Source organism: Xiphias gladius, chromosome 19, assembly GCF_016859285.1.
Source record: "Xiphias gladius isolate SHS-SW01 ecotype Sanya breed wild chromosome 19, ASM1685928v1, whole genome shotgun sequence".
Lineage (NCBI taxonomy): Eukaryota > Metazoa > Chordata > Actinopteri > Istiophoriformes > Xiphiidae > Xiphias > Xiphias gladius.
The window spans coordinates 13375155-13397274 of record NC_053418.1 but is presented as its reverse complement, the minus strand read 5'-3'; the positions used below and the strand labels follow the sequence as shown (position 1 = coordinate 13397274).

The 22120-nt window shown below is 41.4% G+C and overlaps 3 protein-coding genes across 6 annotated transcripts in view; 2 read left to right on the top strand and 1 right to left on the bottom strand.

Moving 5' to 3' along the window:
- The first annotated feature begins 198 nt into the window (after window positions 1–198).
- Window positions 199–6140, top strand: LOC120804808 (ubiquilin-1-like). 2 transcript variants are annotated; one of them, XM_040154451.1, is made up of 11 exons: window positions 199–593; window positions 800–942; window positions 1922–2049; window positions 2272–2495; window positions 2960–3097; window positions 3236–3398; window positions 3686–3807; window positions 4075–4158; window positions 4472–4587; window positions 4713–4884; window positions 5671–6140. In XM_040154451.1, exons 1-11 carry the CDS (start codon window positions 477–479, stop codon window positions 5812–5814), a joined length of 1551 nt encoding a protein of 516 aa, XP_040010385.1. In that variant the 5' UTR covers window positions 199–476; the 3' UTR covers window positions 5815–6140. The 2 variants fall into 2 exon arrangements, with proteins under 2 accessions (XP_040010385.1, XP_040010386.1); XM_040154452.1 differs by having other exon boundaries at window positions 2272–2534; window positions 5671–6139.
- Window positions 6141–8979: 2839 nt separating this feature from the next.
- On the bottom strand, window positions 8980–15960 carry LOC120804678 (probable gluconokinase). 3 transcript variants are annotated; one of them, XM_040154192.1, is made up of 6 exons: window positions 15881–15960; window positions 14168–14251; window positions 13436–13466; window positions 13244–13330; window positions 11547–11590; window positions 8980–10945 (listed from the first exon to the last, which is right to left on the bottom strand). In XM_040154192.1, the coding sequence occupies exons 2-6, from the start codon at window positions 14203–14205 to the stop codon at window positions 10573–10575; spliced, it is 573 nt and encodes a 190-aa protein (XP_040010126.1). In that variant the 5' UTR covers window positions 14206–14251; window positions 15881–15960; the 3' UTR covers window positions 8980–10572. The 3 variants fall into 3 exon arrangements, with proteins under 3 accessions (XP_040010126.1, XP_040010123.1, XP_040010125.1); XM_040154189.1 differs by having other exon boundaries at window positions 13244–13466; XM_040154191.1 differs by lacking the exon at window positions 15881–15960 and adding an exon at window positions 15630–15803 and having other exon boundaries at window positions 13244–13466.
- Window positions 15961–16948: 988 nt separating this feature from the next.
- Window positions 16949–22120, top strand: part of frmd3 (FERM domain containing 3) — a 56532-nt gene continuing 51360 nt past the window's right edge. Inside the window, exon 1 of the mRNA XM_040156225.1 lies at window positions 16949–17053. Coding sequence (XP_040012159.1) covers window positions 16949–17053 — 105 coding nt within the window. The remainder of the gene's footprint in view (window positions 17054–22120) is intronic.

Sequence of the window (22120 nt, the reverse complement as noted above, 5' to 3'; positions counted from 1 at the left end):
CCTAACATTATTTGACTTTCTGACAGTAATGTTTATGTATTTATATTTTAGGCTTTAAAGATGTCTCCTTTTAATCTGGAAGGACCTTTTCAGAAAGTGAAATAACCCGGTGTGGTCTTAGAACTGCTGATTAATTTCGTGGTCGACTATTTCTTTAAATTGAATCCGGCTGCATAGCAATGGACACGAGCGAATCCAACTGCTCGCAGCTGCAACTCATAACCGGTAACAAGGTTCCGATTTCCCGATACGTACCAGTAAGGTGTCGGTTTGTATGTGCACCCTCCCGCTCCGTCACCGGGTCAGAGCTGGCACACGTCCACACAACTTTCTGCCGAGTCATCGGGACAGACACGCACCTCCGGCTCCGGGACTGGGATGCTCCTCCTCCCCCCCCCCCTCCTCCTCCTCCTCTTCCTCCTCCTCCTGCTCGCCCAGGTCCGCTCATCTCCATCGCCAGCCCGGACAGGACTGAGATGTCAGGCTCTGTAGCACCGGGTGAAGGTCCGAGGACTGAAATGATCCACGTTGCCGTCAAAAGTCTCACGGAGAGCAGGGAGTTCACCGTCAGGGGAGACTGCACCGTCAGACAGGTCAGGAGACCAAAAACGCCCACCGGGCCTGAAACCCCTGTTCCTGGCAGCTTTGTGCGAGGAAAGTGGGTTGACAATGAATTTGATGAGCAGTGACTTCAGCAGATTGTTCCCAGGCCAGAAACTCAGCATTCTGATTAAAACCTGCCGAAATCGAGCTTTTAGTGCCGCTGTGTGTTCATTGTGTCTCATCTCTGCGGGCACAGCTGAAATGGGGTCTGTCGGAGCGCCTGGGAGCCTCGGCGGAGCAGCTGGTGCTGATCCACTCCGGCCGGGTCCTCAGCGAGTCAGAGATCCTGAGTCACCTTAAAGGGCAGAACGAGTCGGTCAGCCTCTGCATGATCCGGAGGTACACACACACACACACACACATGGTCATCAGACACACCAAAGCTTCATAAACTGGGCTACGTGTTTATTTGCAATAGTGTGGGATCTGTGCCGACCACAGAAACAGTGGGGTGTGTGCTGAAAAATTCACGAGGAGTGTCAGTTTAAAGGGGTAGGCTGCCTTGTTAATACATACTGTCAATCACGTGTTTCTGTGCCCTATTTTGGTCAGTGTTTGTTAACTGACTGCTTTTGACCAAAGCCATCAATAACAGGAGCGTCCTTTCAATCTGTAGAGTCACTGACAAATGAAATCTGGCACTACTACTGTTACATAGATACAGACCTGCATCCTGGTCTTGTGGCTGCTTGTTGATTAATTAGATCTCAGTTTAGACATCAGTCTATTTCTTTTGAATTTGTTGCAAGTGATCAGTTTGCAAATCTTTTGTGTGACGTCTTACTTCAGTTTAAATTTTTTTGTTCCAGCACTTGTAAAAGTCTCTTTGCGTGTACGTTCGTCACCATAATCATGTATAAAATTGGACTTGTGCCCAAAAACTCTATATGGACAGTACAGAACCCTTTGTGTGCAGTAAAACAAGCATCCATTGGTTAATTCATGTCATGCGAACACTGAAAACTAAGCACAGTTGAGTCTGATTTGTTTTTAATTTTGTTTGAGGAACTAATTCAAATTCATCAAAGGGGTACCAATAATTGTGTCAAGCGCACATTTTATTTCTGTATTTTTTATTTAACTATATGAAAGCTTTTTTTTTTTTTTGTTGTTCAGTAACTCTGGCCATTCTATTAAATATTCCGACTAAACAAAATTGGTTCATTTGCATTTATTTCTGAGGATACTCCATATTCTGTACCTAAAATTCAGGGGTGCCAATAATTTCGACCAGATCTGTACATGCATATACAGTTTTGTTTTGTTTTTTTACAACAAAAAGGGAACCGTAGATTCAGGTTCAGCTCATGCTTCTCAGGCTTCAGCGTTCATCTGCTGCGCCCACCAGTGATCCAGCTTCAGAGACGGTCCAGTCAGAGCCCACAGATGTTCTTGACCCTGATCATGATAAGATCACACCATCTCCCACATCTCCCCTCTGTCTGGGTAAGAACTAAAGCACACAGGAACCCCCCTCACCTCAAATTATTTTCTGTCTTTTCGCACACCGCACATCCGAATTTCATACGTGTTCCAGTTACAGTAGTTTCCGGTCTTCATTTTCCCTGTCCTCTCCATCTTGGCTCATCTTGCTGCTGTGGGGTGATAAGATCCAACTCCAGTGAAGTTACACACTCCTGTTCTTTTGATCCGATCTTGTTCCCATAGTGGAAGGTCTGGACAGTGCTGGCCTAACAAACAGCGGGCCTGGCTTCTTCCCTGCAATCCAGCGCCAGATGGAGAAGCAGCTGTTGGCTGACCCGGAGATGCTGCGCCTTGTCCTGGGCAGCCCCCTGGTGCAGAGCACCCTCTCCACTTCCAGCCCCCAAATAACCAGACAGCTCATTCTGTCCAATCCCCAAATCCAGCAGCTTGTAGAGACAAACCCAGAGGTGCGAGACATGCTTAACAACACAGACATCATCACACAGGTGGGTGTGGTTTCGGATAAAAAGGGGTGTGAGGGTGTGTTTTTTCTGGTGCAAATTTGTTGCAAGTTGTTGGTGTCAGGGTTGGCATTATACAGTGTACGTGCAAAAATGCACAGCTGTACCAAGTTACTACTTATATCACTTTGATAACTGTGACGTTCCAGAATTTATACAGTAAAATGGTACCGGAGAGAAATGACTATAAATATGCAAGTTTCCATAAAGTGAATTTAATTTTTATTTTTTTAAAAACAAGAAAAAAAGGGGAAAAAATGCACTTTTCTAAATATGTTTTAGGATTTACGATAGGTGTATGATATTAATAGTTAAAAAGAAAAATGCAAATTTTTCATAGTTGCTCCTTCCTTAACTAATTTCTCCTACCCTCATGTTCAGTGTCTTCTGGTTCTTGCCTCCGTCTCCAGGTGCTGGAGCTCATCAGAAACCCTGACCTGATAGCGGACGTGATGCGTATTGAAGACAGAGCATTAGACAATTTGCAACCCGAGCAGGACAACCCTGAAACCATCACCGGCGACTCGGATGGCCACCGGAAGACTGAAGTAAAAATACAGGAACATAATCTGAAACTATCACAGGAGCAATTCCGAAGATAACGTTTCCCTGAATGATCTTTTAAGATTCATGTATTTAACCTGTTGTTTGAGTCGTCTAAATTCTGCTCTCTCTTTTATATCCAGACAGGAGTACCCCCAGCGGTGACCACCTCGTCTGGGATTCAACAGCCACCCAAAGGCGAAAGAAACCAGACAGCGCCCGTCTCCAGTCGCTCCACAGATCCTCTCAGAGAGCTGACTGCCACGCCCACAGCTGATCCAAACCCCCAGAGCACTATTACTGCAGGCAAGAAAATACACATCCACATGCTTTAACTACACAAAGAGAAAAAGTAGAAATTCATGCTCCTAAGTAAGTGCCATGGGATAGTGGGGTAATCAAACCAATCTGGCAAACCTACAATCATAACGTATACTTTCCCTGGATTTCTCAGTTTTACCCTTTCTTTGTTGGTACTCTGCCAGCAAACCAAAAAGTAGATCATCGAATTTAAATAGGCTAAACTATATACATGCACATTTCTCCCTGCTTTTCTTCATTTTGTATCTGCCGCCTCCTCCGTCCTGCCCCAGGCATGCAGTCGCTGCTGGAGGAGATCACGGCCAGTCCAGGTCTGATGGAAGGCCTGCTGTGTGGGCCGTACGTCAACAGTCTTCTGAACTGCCTCAGTCAGAACTCTGACCTGGCTGCACAGGTGACGCATAGACGATTTATGACAGAGAACACATGACAGGCAACTAGATCGCTTATTTTCACCAGGCAGCTGCCGAACCATTAGTCACGTTTTAGGTTTTGCTATTTATTAGCATCCGAATGGCTGAAAAATCCTGTGGGTGCTATTCAGAGGTCTGGAACTAGGCTACAATCCACCACCCCACTTCTTGTTAACATATCCCCATAATCTCTACTCACGCAGACAGGTCTTATAGCCCGTACTGCTCTCACTTTCTGACTCTTTCAGATGCTGCTGAGCCACCCTTTGTTCTCAGGGAACCCTCAGCTGCAGGAGCAGATGACACAGCAGCTCCCTCTCTTCCTGCAACAGGTTTTTTTTTTTTTACTCTCCTCACTATTACTCTCTGCTACTCTGCCGTCTTGCAACTGGAAAACATTTTATTATAAAAATACTCTGATGCATTCATTATTGACGTTTTACTTGAACAACACTCCATCCTGAACAGATACCAGCATTTGCTCCTTAAAACATCTGTTTTACGGGCGTTTTTACACATGAATAATCATATTTTCAGATACAGCTATCAGAGATGTAATCTGCTCTGGTGAGTTTACTGCGCAGACTCCATTGCTCACAGTATTTATCATTAATATCTTCATTATTCATTTTCAATTCTTTGTAGATGCAGAGTCCAGAGCTGCTGTTAGCCATGTTGAACCCCAAAGCCATGGAGGCTCTGCTACAGATCCAGCAGGGCCTACAGACTCTGGCTGCAGAGGCTCCCGTCCTCATACCTGCGTGAGTCAAAACAGACAGTATGCCTCAACTGAAAGAGATTTTTTTTTTCTGGTAGTTTTGTTTCTGGGTAAAAGACTTGCGTTTTAAATATACTTTCATGAGTAAAGCTGCATATCTTCTTGCAGGGCTGGACTTGGAAACAGTGGAGCCAATGTTAAAGTCGACCCTGAGCTACAATCTGAATCTGTTCTGAACAGCCAATCGGGAAATGGCCCTCAGGTTGCCACGGTGACAGAGCAGCAGCAGCAGCAGTTTGTACAACAGATGCTACAGGCTCTGGCTAACACCAATAATGGGGTACCTCAGTATTTCCATAAACTGTCTGCTTCTGTCTGCCATTTGAACGGCGCTCGAATTTGAAATACATCCGATAAATAGCATTTTAAGGCCAAAAGCCCACTGGAAACTTCGCTTCAAAGCAGGGATTTCTTATTATTATCACAAAAGGCAAGTGTATGAGGCAACATTTCCCTAATATTGAATAGTTCAATAGTTCAATAGTTCAGTGCTAACTGTACAAAGTACAAACCTTTTAAAAGTATTTACACAAACAGTACCCTACGTAGAAAGTAACTGCACCCAGTCTGCTAGTCCTCCTTGCACTGAAAGCTGGTGTGACAACACACTTTTTCCACAACCTACACCACATCTGGCCACATCCATCTGTGATGTCTGGTTTGGTCAAGGTACAAGGGATTTATACATTTCAACCCATAGAGGCCAGTGCAGCTCTAATTTTCCTCCTTCCAAAGTCTAGTGTTGAGTTACTCTTTAAAGTTTGTCACTTAACTAGAGCAGAGGTCACTGTTCTTATCTGTGGTTCCCACATGCATTTGTTTCATTGTGGTCAAATAAGAAAATACAGCAAATATGCTGGGGACGCATTTCTTGCCAAAATTCAGTTGCAGTAAATAGGCTGCATGATCTCCAGAAGGGCAAATTAGGATAGACACACGTGAAGTTTTGTCAAATTGTATGGCACATTTTCACTCTCAGAGGCCCAAAACCTCTCTGCTGATTCTTGTCGATCACGTTTTTGTAACGGGTAAATCTTCAAATAACTCCCCTTTCTTGTCGCGTCAGGTCCATCACGAGGAGGCTGAGTTCCAGGAGGAGCTGGAGCACCTGAGCTCAATGGGCTTCAGAGACAGACAGGCAAACCTCCAGGCCCTCATCAGCACAGGAGGAGACCTCACCACCGCTATACAACATCTACTCAGTCTCTGACACACACGCGCACACGCGCTCCCACACACGCACACACAGACGTTGATCTGTGCACATATACATACATAAACGAATGCACATGTACTGATATTTGCATATAAGTACGTATACTCAAACAAAATAATAAACTTATCTTTATCAGCAATTACAAAGTGTTTTACAAAAATCAAACACAAGAGACATGCAAGCCATATTTATATTGCTGTACTTTAAAAGACATACTTATATTCATTCCTTAGCTTCGCACACTAACCTCTGTCGGCAGTAGTAAAGTACATTCCATCCTGTCATAAAAGTCTCCCTCACTGAAGTATGGTCTACACTTGTTTTTGCTCATCTGAATTGAAGGTCTAAGGACAGTGGATGCCGCATGCTGAGCAGATTGTGAAGCCATTTGAGGCAAATTGGTGGTTTGGGGTATATAAATACAGGTAAAAACTGACTTTATTTGATTTTTATGAAACGAGAACAGAGAAAACATATACATTGACCTTCCTTTTTGTCCCCGCTGAGTGAACGCTTTGGGTTAATGTTAGGCCAGAAACAAAAGAATACAATCCTTTTCACTCTGTAGGTGTCATGCACTGGTGCACGTCAGTACAGGTACAGGTACAGGTACAGGTACTTGTAGCAACTGCATAAATATTCAGAGGTAGGTCAAGTATTATTAATCTCTGTGCGAACACACTGTGAAGCTCAGGCCTCTCTTCATCTTGCCACCTGGACAAGGTCTAATGAAAGCTTTTTAACACCCAGATACAATCAGATGTCCTGGAAGCTCTTGGAGGATTCACACACATCTTGTCAACACACTTTCACAGGAGAAAAAAATTCTATCAGGCATGAAAAAAAATGGATTTGAATCTAGAATTGAAAACAAAATAATGACGAAACCGTTTATGATGATGATGATTTACTTTGCATAGGTGAGCCAGTTCTTAGACACCCTGTGTGTGTCTAACTATCTTCCACTGCACTGACCAGCAATGCCTGGGATTCGATGTTCTTACCTTTAGCTTTTTTCCAGTTTAGCGGAAATACACCAAGTTACAGGAGTAGCGTGGCATTTGGAGTGGGGCATTTTGTAATGCAACTAAGCCACATACTGTCACTCATCTAGCTGACTTGTGGATCTGATTTAATCAGTGAAAAATGCCGAACGCTACTCTCTTACACTTTTTCTTTCTCTGCCTGAGTCTCTCAGCACAATTCTGCTGTCTCTCAATTATGTCAGTATGCACTGTTTGTTGCCATACATTTGTTCTGCAATTGCGTTAACAGTACGGTTAATTTCACCAGCAGCTTTTTAGGGCTGCTGCAAATTATTATTTTCGTTATCAATTATCAAATTGAATTTTTTTCTTTTACAATTGATATATTAATCATTTAGCCCATAAAATGTCAGAAAATAGGAAATATATCTATCAGAACTTCCCAGAGCCCAAGGTGATGTCTTTATATTGCTTGTTTTGTTCAACTAGTAGTCTGAAATTCAGAAATTGTTCAAAGTCAAACACAAACTGGTTCTGCCATCTTCTTTGATTGGTAAAAACATAGTCATTTACAATACAATAATGTTGCTATTATTATAGGTATAACTCACCGTCCCCTTTGCTGAAAACCCTCTACTCATCAAAATGAGTAATTAATGATTGAAATCAGTCTTTTTAAATCGGTATTTCATAATATCTAAGCTTGGAATTTTCTACTATAAACACTAGGGGGCAGTTACACTTAACATACAGTACCAGCTAGCAAAACTGTTATGTCATTCATTTATTGAAACTAACACCACACCGGCACAAAGTCATATTTAGATGTGATTTTCAGCTACTAATGTGAATAGTAAGATACGTGTGGTTGTGTGGGGGTTGCTGACTGTTTTTCCATTCCTGCTTTTTGTGTCCTCACTCTGAGACCTGGTGTATTAACTGACACACAAGACACATATTACGACATCAGATATGTGTGTAAATGATCCACCTGACAACTTCTGTGCGTTTGTCTGTTGCTGCGAGACGGAGGGGGTTTTAATCTCCAGTAGTGTGTGTGTTTGTGCGCGCCGGTTTGTCTGGATGTGTGAGATATGAGAGTAGCCAAGGGTTTTTTTTTTTTTTTCTGGATTAGAAGCTCCTAAAATATTTGGGTTGAGTTTTTAAGATGAGTCGCACCACAAAAACAGCTCTACAGTGCTGAGTAGAGGTGTGTCTGTGTGTGTCTGAGAAAGTGTGGGAACTTGTGCTCATGGTCACCTGTGTGTTTTTGTGTTTTTCTGAAGATGCTTACAGATCAGGAAACAGGGATGACAAAGCCGCTTGACCTGATCTGACCTTTTATCTGGTAAGAACCTATTGCTAAAGCCGCCTCAGAGCGACATGGAGCAGTAAGGTGTTCAATCTAAATCACTTTAATCGTTTTACTTCATCGTCTTCAGTGTGAAGATTGTACTTTCAGATTTGTTGGTGCATTTGGCATTTGATGTCAGAGCATGAAAGGTGGTTTGACAGATTGAATAGCATTAAAAGCGGTTGCTTGCTACTAAAGTAATCCATTTAGTGAGGCAAAGTTGTCAGGAACACCAGCAGAGCAGCAAAACTTTTTAAACATCTATTTAGGAAGAGGTGAGAAACCTGCAATGCAGAAGGTAAAACGTAAAAGATCACACAAAGTCATGTAAATGCCAAGGTGAGTTTTTGGTGAAGCAGAAGTGGTAAATCGATACAGGTGGTGGCTGAAACGTGTGCTTCCACAGGACTCTGCTGTTCACTCTTAACCAAACTGCAACAAAGTTATACAAACTTATTAGGTAACTTCACAGGGATTATGAAAAAAAACTTTATTTTCTTTCAATCTGAAGTGATTAGTTGAACAATCTGTCACTCTATATAAAAATGAATCATCAACTTCTTTCAAAGTGATGCAACTTTTCAAGCAAAAATGAGATAACATTCCCTAGTTCCAGCTTATTTCACTGCATTCACTGTATTGTGAAGATTTGCCGCTTTTCATGCTGCATGTGATTGAACTGAATATCTGTGGGTTGGCTATGGTCTGTTGGTCAGACAAAACCAAAAAAAAAAAAAAAAAAGGATCGACCAATGGGAAGATGCCACCTTGGGCTTTAGGAAACTGTGATTGACATTTTTCATCATTCTCTTGATATTTTACAGATCAAACAATTCATCAATAAATCAAGAAAGTAACTGGCAGATTAATCATTAATGGAAATTATTAGTTGCAGCTTTAGTTCTCCGTTTTGTGGGCACATGATGCAAACCTTTAAATACAATGTCAAAATAAAATATTCAACACAGGATTCCAAAACTTGAGGTATAAAATGTTCAACAAAAGTCATCATCGGTTCATTTTTATTTCATTAAACTGTACCAGTGCAATTGTGGATCAACCCAACACAGTGACTACAAAGCCAAAAAGAAATTTCCAATGTAAATGTTGCCTGTCACTTTCAGACGTAACAAAATAGACACAAACTGATTTAATCAGTAAAGACCTCTATACATTTTTTGCACAGTCAGGTTAATTTTCTTTTAAAAAGTATTTGCATATCATTTTGGATTAAAAATGTTCCCAAGGCATTTGTCCTTCGTAACTTGTCCAGTGTGCAGTCAAACAGACAAATGATATTCCACAACAAAATTACTGTGAAAACGTTGAATCTTCACAGTGCAAAGACTTCCAGTCCTCTTCATACGTTCATAAAGAGCTAATATCCACACTCTCAAAATGCACGTGAACATCTTGCCTTTTTCTTTGTTGCATTTCTTGGAGGTTCTTATCTCATTCACAAAAAACAAACAACGACAAACAACAACAAAAAACAAACAACCAAAAAACCTTTTTGGTCAAACACTCTGCTGCATATACTGGAAATGGCACTTAAGACTGTGTTTGCAATGTTTTCAGCTAACGAGTTGTTTTCAGAATCACAGATGCACCACAAGATCTCACAGTTATGTACTTCATCCTCTACTGCCGCGCTAATGAGTAGATCAAAACCAAAATTCCCACTGCGGTGCAAGCCGCTCTGTGATCCAGCACCACAACTGTGACAGCGATTTACTTCTCACCTTCACTAAGACATGGACGAGACACGAACTTTGGATCATGACAGGATTTGCAGTCCACAGTCGTGCCCAGCCGTGCTTTGAGCTAAATGTGAACATTTACCTGCTAACAATGACAGTGCTATCACGTTGATGCTAATCATCTTAGCTTAGTGTGTTAGCATCCTAACGTTTGATTAGCACTAAACACAAAGTACAGCTGAGCATTATGGGAATGCCATCGGTTTGCATGTATTTGGCCATAAACATGAAATAGATGTTTAATACTATGCCCTCCGTTACTGGTAGTACAGGCTCTTCCTGTACCTCCTAACCGCTGCTGCAGCTCTGTTTCGGCTTATGTTCAGTAGCCTGCTGATGCTCTTGTTCCCTGACAGGTTATTTTATAACCTTATTCATTTAAGATTTTAGGGATATTCTACTGAAAGATGTGGGGATATTTCACTGAATAAGTGAAATCTTTGACCTATGGAATCACCTTAGTCAGTAGCTTTCATCTTATGGGTGCCATGACTGTCTGTACAAAATTTCATGGAAATCCATCCAGTAGGTGTTGAGATATTTCAGTCTGGACCAAAGTGTTGGACTTTCAAACCAACGCTGCCATCCCTAAAAACTGATAATACCTGAAAGCATGATGATGATGGCCTCTCTTTTCAGTCTGCTTTGGTGGTCACGGTATCACTGGTGACGACTTGAGGCTGATAATGTGCCTTTCGACCTCCATGGCCATATCGGTAATGCTCCTCCTGATGTCCAGTGACAACACATTCTCCTCATCCAGTGGAGGCTCTAAAACATCAAACTGGGAACGCAGCAGGTCTGCTTTCATGTAATGTCCCCTCCGGGACGTCATCCTCTGGTATATGAGATCGTAGTCACCGTGTAGGAAGACAAAAAACACATCAGGAGCGATGGGAGGCAGGATTTCTTGGTCTGGACTGGAAGAGAGAGCGAGGGCTTGGGAGCCATAGAGCAGGACCTGTCTGTAGAGTCGCGTCAGGGCAGAGCATGCCACAAAAGCATTGGAGCCTGAACACCTTTCTCTGGGGTGGATAGAAACACACATACAGGAAGTTAGTGAGGGCAGGACTGATCACTGAAATGTATGGATAACAAGAAAAAAGGTTGAAAAATTAAACACTGGGGAAACAAACTAAACAAACATAAAGTGAACTCTGGTCACAAACAGCTTATGAGAAGAAGGAGGTGGAAAAAAAAAAAGAAGGATACAAGGGTGAACAGACAGAGAAAAATAAGTGTGTCTGAGTGGAAGAATTAAGGAAAAATAGGCTTTGATGTTGCCGCATACGTTTTAAGAAAGAGATGGCATACTTTTCACTTCTCCCTCGCGTCTTCTCTACACTCTGTCTTTACCCTCCCAAACTCCCTTCCCTCGCTCTCTGGTTTTCATCTCAATTTCCAAAACCATCTTTGATATTCTTGATCTTTTTCGACAATTTCACGCCTGCCTATCCTTACTTTGTTGCTCCGCTCTTCAGCTCCCTCTCACTCTCAAAACCCATTATCTTCTCCATTTCCGTCATTAAAAACGATCTTGTGTTTTCCGAGTGATGGTGTGCGCGCGTAATAATCTGTCTGTATATACACAGTATGTATGTGTACGTGTGCTATGATTATTCTTACCTCTGAATGACATCATGTAATTTGAGAAGCCAAGGCAATCTGTCCTGAAGAGACAAACAGCAACATAATGACTGGATATATTTTGTTGTAAACAGCATGTTATAAGATTGTAGCATACATATTTCATTTCTGAGAGATATTACATGATGGTTATAGCGAAAAGCACGTCTCCAGTTTGCATCAAGCTGAGGACATTAGTTGCATGTCATTCTCCATTTATGGTCTGCTATGGTCTATGGTTTACTGTCCAATAAAGGCATTCAAATAAATGCCCCAAAAAATGATTTAAAATAAAAAAAAATAATAAAAAAAAATAAAAAATAAAAAAATCGAGCTGTTGTAAATCTTTTTGACTTTTGCTTGAGAAATAATGCAACCTTGAATCTCCCCCAAAAGGTAAATTAACTTACAAACGAAAATAAATCTTAGGGGAAGCTTCTCTTGCTCCACGACAACAAGAAATGACACTGTCTCACTTTCAGGGTAACTAGCAGGAACACAGATTCTGGCTTTGCCCTTTAATACAAGTGGGTAGGTGAATCCAATCACATACACTCCTGGTTTCAGCTTATCATTGGATGTCAGAGAGGCGAGCTGTGCGCTGCAGAGCATCAGAGGGTGATCTGAGCCCGCAATGGTGAAGCCAGACCGTGTCGTATGACTGAAGGTTATTCTCAAACCTACGTAGACAAGTAGCTCTTCTGAAAATACTACAGTCAGAAAAACATATCTGAAAAATGTATGTAAAATGTAAAAAAAATAACTACACGCATAGCTGCAGTGAGCACAATGCAGCAGCTGTGGAGAAGTGTTTATAGTGGGTCTGCTTATTCCAAGTTGCCAATAATTTCTCTTTAAAGGACTTAACTCAAAGAGTCTTTTAAAGAACCAATCGGGGAATCAAACGGAGATCAGGCAGACAGATATGGCAGCACAAACACGTCTTTGATTACTCTGCAATGACAAATAGAATCAGTCCTAATTTGGTTACAACTGAACTGGAGTCTTTCAAGGCCTTTAACATGAAGAGCTGAACTCAAATGAGAGGAATCACAGTCCCTTACATCCAGGCTTCTGAGCACACTCGTGTTCTGTTTGGTTATGCCAACCTCAACCTGCCAACTCTGATGCTGGCATGAAAGACACATTTCTGCCAAAGCCTGACAGTAATCCCGAATTTACATTTCTGCTTCACTTCATCATTTATTCTCAAACTGCCAACTGTTGAGTATTTTTAAAATATGACAAAGCACTGAACACAGCAGGTCCCGGGGTAACTCTCCCCGCCGCTCAGAGCGGATTTCTGAGTGGGAGGTTATCATCAGACTCCAAACACCGCTACCAGCGTACGGCTGCCAAGTGTTGGCTGCGGTTGCTCTGTCTGTTAGCTTGTATACTCATCTTTTGGGGGACAGCCAGTCAATTGTTTGGAGGTCTCCCTTTATTTTGAAAGTCAGCATGGACAGGAAAAAGACAAATATTGAACAAATAAAAATAAAGGACTCAACTGAATTTTAGGACTGTAGGCTGTTAGGAATAGCTCAGTTTCCCTCCCTGCTGCTTGCACCGTCTGCTCGCTCCGCTCTAGTGAAGTTCTCTTCAGCTACTTGTTGAGTTTTCTATGGCTGAGAGAGTGACTCACTCATGACTACTGACAAGCAGTGTAGCAATCCAGGGACAAACACACCTAGGCTGACCTTGTCTGTGAGCGGTTCACCCCGAGCCATCTTCTCAACGTTCCCCTGTGGGTGGAAGTTATCCCCTTCGTGCATGGGCCAGCCCAGCTGACGAATGGAAACACACATACAGGTGAGTATCAAGTAGTGTGTGTGCACATGCATGGAGGGAGTATTTGTGTGTATGTGTAGAGAGGGGCTGGATTCACTTACCTTTTCTGAAAGAAAAGCCCCTAAGCTGCTTCTGTATAAGAAAAAGAACAAGACAGAACTGATACAGTGAAACAATTTTTTTTAAAGTTACATAAAAACTTTAATCTGACACCTCTACTGCTTAAAGCCAAAGCCTGTGCTATCATAGAAATGCTATAGTTTAAAGCTAAAATGACTAGTCGATTCATTCGAGCAAATATTTTACTGCACAATTAATTCTTTGAGTCATTTTTTCAACTGAAAATCCTCATCATTACCTAGTGCCACCTTCTCACTTGAGGTGATTTTCTTCATTTACTTCTTATGTGATATTAAATTGAATATCTTTGGGTTATCTTTGTCTGAATTGAAATTATGATGATTCAGGCATTTTAAGATTAAATATTTAACTGATTTAACGGGAAATAAATCGAAAAAAATTTTAGATAATGAAACTAACTGTTAGTTGCTGCCCTGCTATAGTATTTTGGTGTTAAGTAACATCCCTTACAGGTCTGTGCTGCAGCTTCTTAACTGGCTTTGTAACAGATACCAGTGTACTGTAACCAGTTATGTAAGGGGACATTAATATTTGATTAACTGCCACCTACTCATCACAAATGTAAACAGATAACTTATTTATTTCCTCCAAAGCATTTATGTTTCTATATGTTGGTTATACTCTTGATACATACTTTTGATGTGCTTCTAATGTCCTAAATAAACCGATATACAGATAGACAGTATACCTACTTTCCACAGCCTGAGACTCCCATTATGATGTAGATCATCCTGTCTGTAGATTTTCAGACACCCAAAGGAAGTTCCTCACCTGAACTGGATTAAAGAAGAAGAAAACTCCCTTTGTAACTGTTGGAATAAACTTGTCTCCATGGTCAACAAATCTTATACGTGTGAACATCTTAACCATAGAAATATTTAGAAATAAGATCAGTGCTCATGTAATGTTACCAGTAGTAAAAGTACTAATGCCACACTGTAAAAATACTCCACTATAACTAAAATTCTGCATTGAAAATATAAAAGCATGTAAGTATTATCAGAAAAATGTATTTAAAGTATTACAGTAAGAACTCAGTGCAGAAAATTGCCCCCGTTGAATGTTATGTTATTATACAGTATAGTATATCATTTGATTATTTATACATATGCCTTAATATAAAAACAGGGTTTTACTGTTGTATTTTGTTATAGTTTAGGTAAATTTGATCATTGCAGAGCTGCAACTAACGTTTATTTTCATTATGGATTAATCCATTGATTATTGTCTGGATTAATTAACTGATTGTTTGGTTTGTAGAAAATTCAATAAATGCCCATTACAATTCCCCAGAGCCCAAAGCAACAACTTAGGGGACCAATTACCAAATTATTAAAAGAATAGCAGCCAATCCTCACATTTAAGACGCTGGAACAATGAAGGTGTTTTGCTTAAAAAATGACTTTTGAGTATTATCAAAATAGTTGCCGCACAAGTTTCTGCCAACTGACTAATGGTTTCAACTGTACTTGCATATACTGTTGGGTCATTTAAATTACAACAAAACATCATATTTAGAGCTTTGTGTGTTTTGTATGCAAAAACCTCTATATGTAGAGTAACCACTAACTGAAGCTTACTTGAAAAATTTGAGTATTTCCATTGTCTGGTACTTCATACTTCTATTGCACTATATTTCAGAGGCAAATATTGTACTTTTTATTCCACTACATTTATTTGATAACTTGAATTACAGTTACTTTGCAGATGCAGATTAATAATACAAAATATAATCAAAAAAATAAATTATGATGGATTATTACAGATTAGGGTAAAACGTTATTGATCCCTGTGAGCAAATTTAAAAAGCTACCCAGGACTATATAAAGTAATTAAAATTAGCTCCAGCTTTACCAGCTGTAACGTTAAACTAATATTATTCTGAAATAATATTGGATTATCTGCATAATGAGTACTTTTGCTTTTGATACTTCAAGTACAGTTTGATAGTAGTACTTTTGTGCTTCAGAATGCAGGACTTTTACTTGTATCAGAGTATTTCTACACTGTGGTATCGCTACTTTGTCTTAGGGTTAAAGTTCTCACTACACCACTGAAAGCCTTCAGATAAATGCAGTGCTGGAAAAAAAAGTACAGTATTTCCCTCTAATCTAAACTGTAGCGGAGTAGGAGCAGGTAGTGGCAGGAAAATACCCAAGTAAAGTCCAGGCACCATTTGCAGAGTAACATTCCGTTACATTTGATAATGAACTGGTAGTGCTGCCGTAGCTACTGGGATATACAGTCGTTAACTAAGTAGAAAACTTAGCACAGGCGTAGGCTACCACTAAGCATATTCCATTAGCTCTGAGAAGTGCTACCATCTTTTAACAGTTTCAGCCGCTGACTGAGAGACCGGGAACTTATATAACGCGGTTCTAGCAAAACAAAAACCCTCATCTTACCGGAAAAAAATGAACTGTGCGTCTGCCCGACACGCCCGCCGACCCTCGCGTCGCTCCCACACCAGACGACGTGACCCGTGGCCGCGGGGTTGTTTCGCTGAAGTACGCGATGACGCAGAGGGGCACGTCAGCCTCGTTCCCCAATGAAAGGGCCCCGCGCTGCGCGTTCGGTAGCACGTCCGGTTCACGTAGCAGCCAAATTGCCTTCGACGTCAGCAGATGATGAGGGTATAGTAATCTCACAGTTAGAGAGAAGGCAGCGTTTCGCTTCACAGCTGTTTGTGGGGGTTTTGTTCGGTAACAGAGTTGATCGCCTTGTGAAATACTATAAAACAATAATTAATAATAATAAAAGTAACACAGACATTCACACAAATTCACATATAGAACGGAGTAAAGATGAATACAGGGTCCTCTTTCGTTCCACCCATATGACTACAATAGCCTATAAAATGCATTCAGACAAAACTCACAGTTGGTTTTAATCGCTCTTCAAATTTGGAGGAACGTAGCACATAAAATCAGTGAGTGAATATGATGGGTTTTTTTTTCTGAATTTTGGAAACATGAAGTTATCATCACGGGATATTTTTCAAATTCCAGAAGGGCGGGTTGGTTGACACTCCCCACCTGGCAATCTGACACACGTGGGACCGTAACTGCAATGTGAAGGTTAATGCTGAAATTTGGAAAGAGAGGAAAAACAGGAAGAAGTGGGGGTGAGCGAGCCAGAGGATGAGAGAGGGAGAGAGAGAGAGAGAGAGAGAGAGGGAGATGAGGGGGGGTCATTCTCCCTCCCGTAGATCCATCAGTGGGCAGGCAGGAGACGGATGCAAGCTCTCCTCCTACCCGCTCTGTTGCATCCATCCATCCTCTTATCCATCCATCCATCCATCTCTCCATCCAGCCATTGATCTGCAAGGGCGTCACAAGGGGTGACAAGACCCGACTGAAAGGCACATACGTGCATGCGCGTGTATGCGGGAGTCCTCCGTGTATGTGTACGTGTGCGTCTGGTCTGCCCGTGGAACCGCTGACATGAGGAGCTGAGACAGAACCGACAGAAGGATGAAAATGCTCCGGTTTCGCAGCCCCAGCATCCGCTCCTTGGACCTGGAGATCCTCTGCACGATCCGGTTACTGGACGACTCCGAGATCTCCTGCAGCATCCAGGTATAGACGAAAAGCCTCATCCACCTCATGCACTGTGCTCTGCGATTACTGAAAAATCACGTGGACGCAGCAGATAAATTTCCTTGCGGGGTGAATTAGAAACTATTCTCGATCTAAGGCTGTAACATCCCCGATATCGCTTATTACCATTCTTTATCATATCGTCATTTTTGTACGACAAAGACCATTTGAGAGTATTGTTCTAGTTTCCATGCTGCTGTGATTTACTGGAGAGGTTTCATGCTTTGCTCCATACTGCCTATATGAGATATGCAGTGCAGGCAGAGAGAGAGAAAAAAAAACGGCATATCCAACAGTGATTCCTGCATTTGTGTTGGGTTCATGCGAGATGTTACCCACATGGAGAGAAGTTAGGATGAAGTTTGATTCCCTAGCAGAGGAAATGATGGAGCTCCATGGGTGTGGTGGTGATAATACAACTGATGACAAGGACGGACAGGCCTTCTGTTTGGGTTATTGATTGCAATCAGTCATGTGAAGCTGTGTGTGTGTGTGTGTGTGTGTGTGTGTGTGTGTGTAGGGAGGGAGGTGGACAATTGTGCCCACTTCTGTGCTTTCACTTCTGTTGTCTGCCCATAAAGATGATACATGTTGTTCCCACCCCGTCGACTTCAAGTGTCCCTGCCCTACAGCCAAGAAAGTCACTCCTGTATAGCACTCAGCTGATAAGCGGCTGCACTGTCAAGCTAAAACCAGACTATTCTTATAAATTCTCGAAAAGCAGATTATTTGGAAATACAAGGTTTCTACAGGAAGACAAGATTCTAATGCCGCTTGACTTTAAGTCCCAATACTTAGTATTCATACGCAGTATATCAACACTTAATAAATGCTTTATAACACACTAACATGTAATTGTGAGCAGATATAAGTGTTTATTAATGAAGTGTCAACAGCCATAACTCCTCCTGTGGGCACATGTTAGTAGAGGCTGGTGTATACATGGACATATAGTAAAAGACAGTTGTAATGATAGAAAAAAAAATGGGAGAAGTTATAATAGTTTAAATGTCCCTATATCTGCAAACAACTACATTATGATTTCTTATAACCCATTTATGAAATGTTTATATACTGCTTACAAAGGCTAAATACCCTTTGGAGTCTGAGACCACATGAGGGACAGAAGAGATCTATAACTAATGAACAATCTTTTATTTCTTTCAAAATGACTCAGGCAGTCACTGTCCTGTACCTTTATTGGTTAAAGAGTAACTCGCACAGAATCAAAATCTGGTGGAGAGCGTCGCCCAGGGAATGAAACAAGCTGGAGGATGTATTTCAGAGATGTTGACATGTACACGAAATGCTGCACTAAAATGTTATCAGAAAAAAAAAGTTGTATTATCAGTATTAAAGCCGACTGATGAACCTGTGGCCAAGAGCATGGTCTGCTATCTGCTAAAACATCATCAGACTTTGAGCAAAAGACGTGGTCTGTGAGTTATAGCCTGCGGCTTAATAACATTTGTTTTCCCATCATCCTTTATCAGTTTTGAGTGGCTTTTGTGTTGTTACCTTCCTAAAACTGCGGCTCTCGACTTTGGTTTTCTGATCAGTTAGCCTGACTTGTAGCTGGCAACACTAACTGTAGATAAGTGTTTCAGACCAGATATGAGGCCTTGGATTTGTAACGCAGGAGTTAACTTTAGCCCACGAGGAACTGATGCAAAAACCCACTACCTTAAAACTGAAGTCCAGCCAGCTGGAAAAGTGACATGAAAAGAATAAAATTGGATGACCAGATCCAGTTAATGGATGGTGGGCTTTAACTATTGATTCATTTGATGTCTATATTGAAATTATTGGCTGCCTGAACAAAGGAAAATACGAGTTTCCCTTGTTTCCACAAACAAATTAGATCCTATGGGCCTGCAGTGTAGATCAGCCTCCTGGGCCCCTCCAGCCCTGAGCTGCAGCTGCTGCCAAAGAGGTAAAAGTAAAATCCTGTGAATCTGCCAAAGTATAACTGATAATTCTGTTCTATTACAACTTCAGCACTGCACCAAATCCTTCAAAGCAGCATCAGTTTGTTGAGAACCCAGTGAGTTGAACAGAGTCGAGTGAACACAGTTCCAAGCAGCACCTGATCTAATCCCGAGCCGCCTGCAAAAGAAGTTGTCAGCTGCCCTGGCCATGTTGTCTGACCCCGAAAGACTGAAAACACTGACTGCATGTCAAACTAACTGTCTCGCTGCTCTTCTACATGTGCCCAATCAATGATTTACAAAACACCATCAAGTGCACTGAAAGAAAAAAAGAAAGAGGAAGAGAGGAAGAGGTTGTGCCTGTTCCTTTGTGTTCTAGTGCTCACATGCATGTATACCTGCGTGCTTGTGTCTTTGAGAGCACAGGAGTGTGTTAAACTCTGTGTACACGTCCGAGAACATTAAGGTGAGATGCATGAATGCAAGCTTGTGAATATGAAGGTGTGTGTTTGCTTCCAGCTGAGTGTCTGTGTATCTACGCATGGTAAGGAAATGGACAGTTATATTTCTAGCTGACTGCATTTTCCAGAGCTTTCTTTAATGGCTTTGTGTTCCGGTGGCTTTGTTGCTCCTTCCTACATATTTCATGACATCCTGTGCTCCTCATGCTACACTTCTGCTGCTCGAAAACAGCACTCCCCCTCTTTCCACTGTACGGAGACTTCCATCTCTTACTTTATCTGCTTATTTTTTCCTTCTCTTTCCTGTCTGTCTTCTCTTATTTTGTCTGCTCCGCTGTTCTCCATTCTGCAGAATATGTAGGTCAGGATGAGCAGCCAAAGAGAAGACTAGATTGAATGCCATCATAAAAATCATGTGGTAAAATTGTTCTCAAATGCGTCAGAATTGAATAGTTTGCTTAATGCGAGTCTGCGATGACCCTATTTGCTTTAACTTTACTCTAATGCTTCAGTTCTTGACTTTGCATAAAATGGGTGCTTTAGCCAGGTCCCCTTGGGGAACTATGTTTGGCGCTGCGTGGATTATCATGACTGAATGAATACTAAAATATTTTGAAAAGCCATGATAAGTGTGAATACTTCCAAAAAAACCAGAGGATGCAACTTTGCCTGCAAAATGGATTTATGCCTGGAATGGTCACACGGCTCATTACTTCACCTGCAAAAATAACAACAAGCCCAGTTTATTTGTACGGCACCTTTAAACAACAAGGCAATTGCTTGCATAAGACAGAAATGGCATTAAGACAAGATATAAAAGAAACACATAAGTAGGACATTAAGAGTAAAATAAAAATATAAGATAAAAATGAACTAAAATTGAATAAAACAAAATAAACAGGACAATGAACATAACAAGTGTAGTTACAGTGCAGTGTAAAATGTGAATAAATAGTCCCAGATTTCATTTAGTAGCGCAAACACTAAAGTTTTCGAAGTACTAAGTATTGTTGCAGAACTCAAGTATTCTGGATGTTTGTTTCAACAGAGTACATTTTTGTGGTCATATATTGACATGATGAAAATCTTATATCTGTGGAAAGTCACAATAGTGAAGTGGTTGTTGTTTTAAATGTTACTGGATATGGCAAGATTTAAAGAATTTATTACCATAAATACAGGACATAATCATCTTTCTGGAATATTCTTTATCAAATACAGTATTTCATCCTAACACATCAATGGTGTTGAGTGATAATAAAAAGAGTGTGTATGGATATAGATGTGTGTGTATCAGGGAGAGCTGGGTGTGTTTTCTCTATCTACAGTATATACATTACACACATTTAGATGGAAATCGCTTTGAAAAGATGTGTGTGTGTGTGTGTGTGTGTGTGTGTGTGTGTGTGTGTGTGTGTGTGTGTGTGTGTGTGTGTGTGTGTGTGTGTGTGTGTGTGTGTGTGTGTGTGTATTTGTGTGTGTGTCTTTTGCAAGTGGGACTCCAGCCCTGGGGTGTCCAGCCTGGTCCTCTCATGTTCAGTGGTAATGTTAAGTCAGACCTGCTGCAGGAGAGACACATCAAGATCAATCCACAGTGACCTCCTCTGCTTTCAGCTCCTCTCCCCTTCATCATCCAATCTTTTTCTTCTCATCCTCCGAGCTCTCATCTTCCCATTCCTCCCTCTCCTGCACTCTCTCTCACCCACACTTATTCTCTGCTCCACTTTCGTCTTCATATTTACTCCTCTGACCACCCTTCCTCTCTTTCTATTTTTAAATCTCTCATCTATATCCTCTTCCTCCCTCCCTTCTCCATCTATCTCTCTCTTTCTCCCTCCTCCTTCTCTGTGACACACCATGTATAATTAAAGGAGATCACTGTTCTTCATGAGGCCAACATCAGTCAGTTGTCAGCGATGCGCTACAGTATACAGTGTGTATATATATGTGAGCACATGTATGCGTGTGTGTTTGGAGGGTGGGGTAACCATGGCCCACTTGCATGAAAGGTTTAAAAGTTGCCACTGAGCCATAGTTTTGCAATTACAGACATTAATTCATCGTACTTAGCAAGAAATTACATCTTTGCGCCGAAATAGCTTGCAATAACTTGAGCTTTTGAAAGCTGGAAATCTATCCTGCTGATTGCTCTGTTTCTGTTCTTGTGCAGGTTACCTTATCGATACATCTCTATTACAGACTATTTAAAGATGCATATGGACGCAAGTACTGTGTGAGTGTGTGTAGCAGATGTGGTGCCCTGCTTTTAATACCAGCTTTTTTTTTTTGTGGGTGGCTGTTTGCATGGGTGTGTGTGTATGTGTGTGTGTGTGTGTGTGTGTGTGTGTGTGTGTGTGTGTGTGTGTGTGTGTGTGTGTGTGTGTGTGTGTGTGTGTGTGTGTGTGTGTGTGAGAGAGCAATGCTGAGGCAGTGCTATTGTTTCATCTGGTAGGCATTCTTTGGAGCAAGTTATAAATAGCAATAGATTTCTATTCTTATCCCACTTGCCGGCACCTCTTTGCTGCTCCTCCGAAGATGACTAAAGAGAAATAATCCTTTTTTCTGACTTGTGCCTGCAACTGAGGGGAGGCAGAGAGAGGTGAGACAGCAGGATAGCAAGGAGGAGCGTAGGGAGGGAGAGAAACATCAAAAGAAAA

Excerpts from the sequence above, each read along its gene's own strand:
- LOC120804678 (XM_040154189.1), bottom strand. The coding sequence starts at position 14,205 with ATGATCTACATCATAATGGGAGTCTCAGGCTGTGGAAA. Across the intron at positions 11,591-13,243 it reads GTGAACCGCTCACAGACAAG|GACAGATTGCCTTGGCTTCT; the intron begins GTCAGCCTAGGT and ends TTGTCTCTTCAG. Across the intron at positions 10,946-11,546 it reads TTACATGATGTCATTCAGAG|AGAAAGGTGTTCAGGCTCCA; the intron begins GTAAGAATAATC and ends TATCCACCCCAG.
- LOC120804808 (XM_040154452.1), top strand. The coding sequence starts at position 477 with ATGTCAGGCTCTGTAGCACCGGGTGAAGGTCCGAGGACTGAAATGATC. Across the intron at positions 3,098-3,235 it reads ATGGCCACCGGAAGACTGAA|ACAGGAGTACCCCCAGCGGT; the intron begins GTAAAAATACAG and ends TTTTATATCCAG. Across the intron at positions 4,588-4,712 it reads GCTCCCGTCCTCATACCTGC|GGCTGGACTTGGAAACAGTG; the intron begins GTGAGTCAAAAC and ends ATCTTCTTGCAG.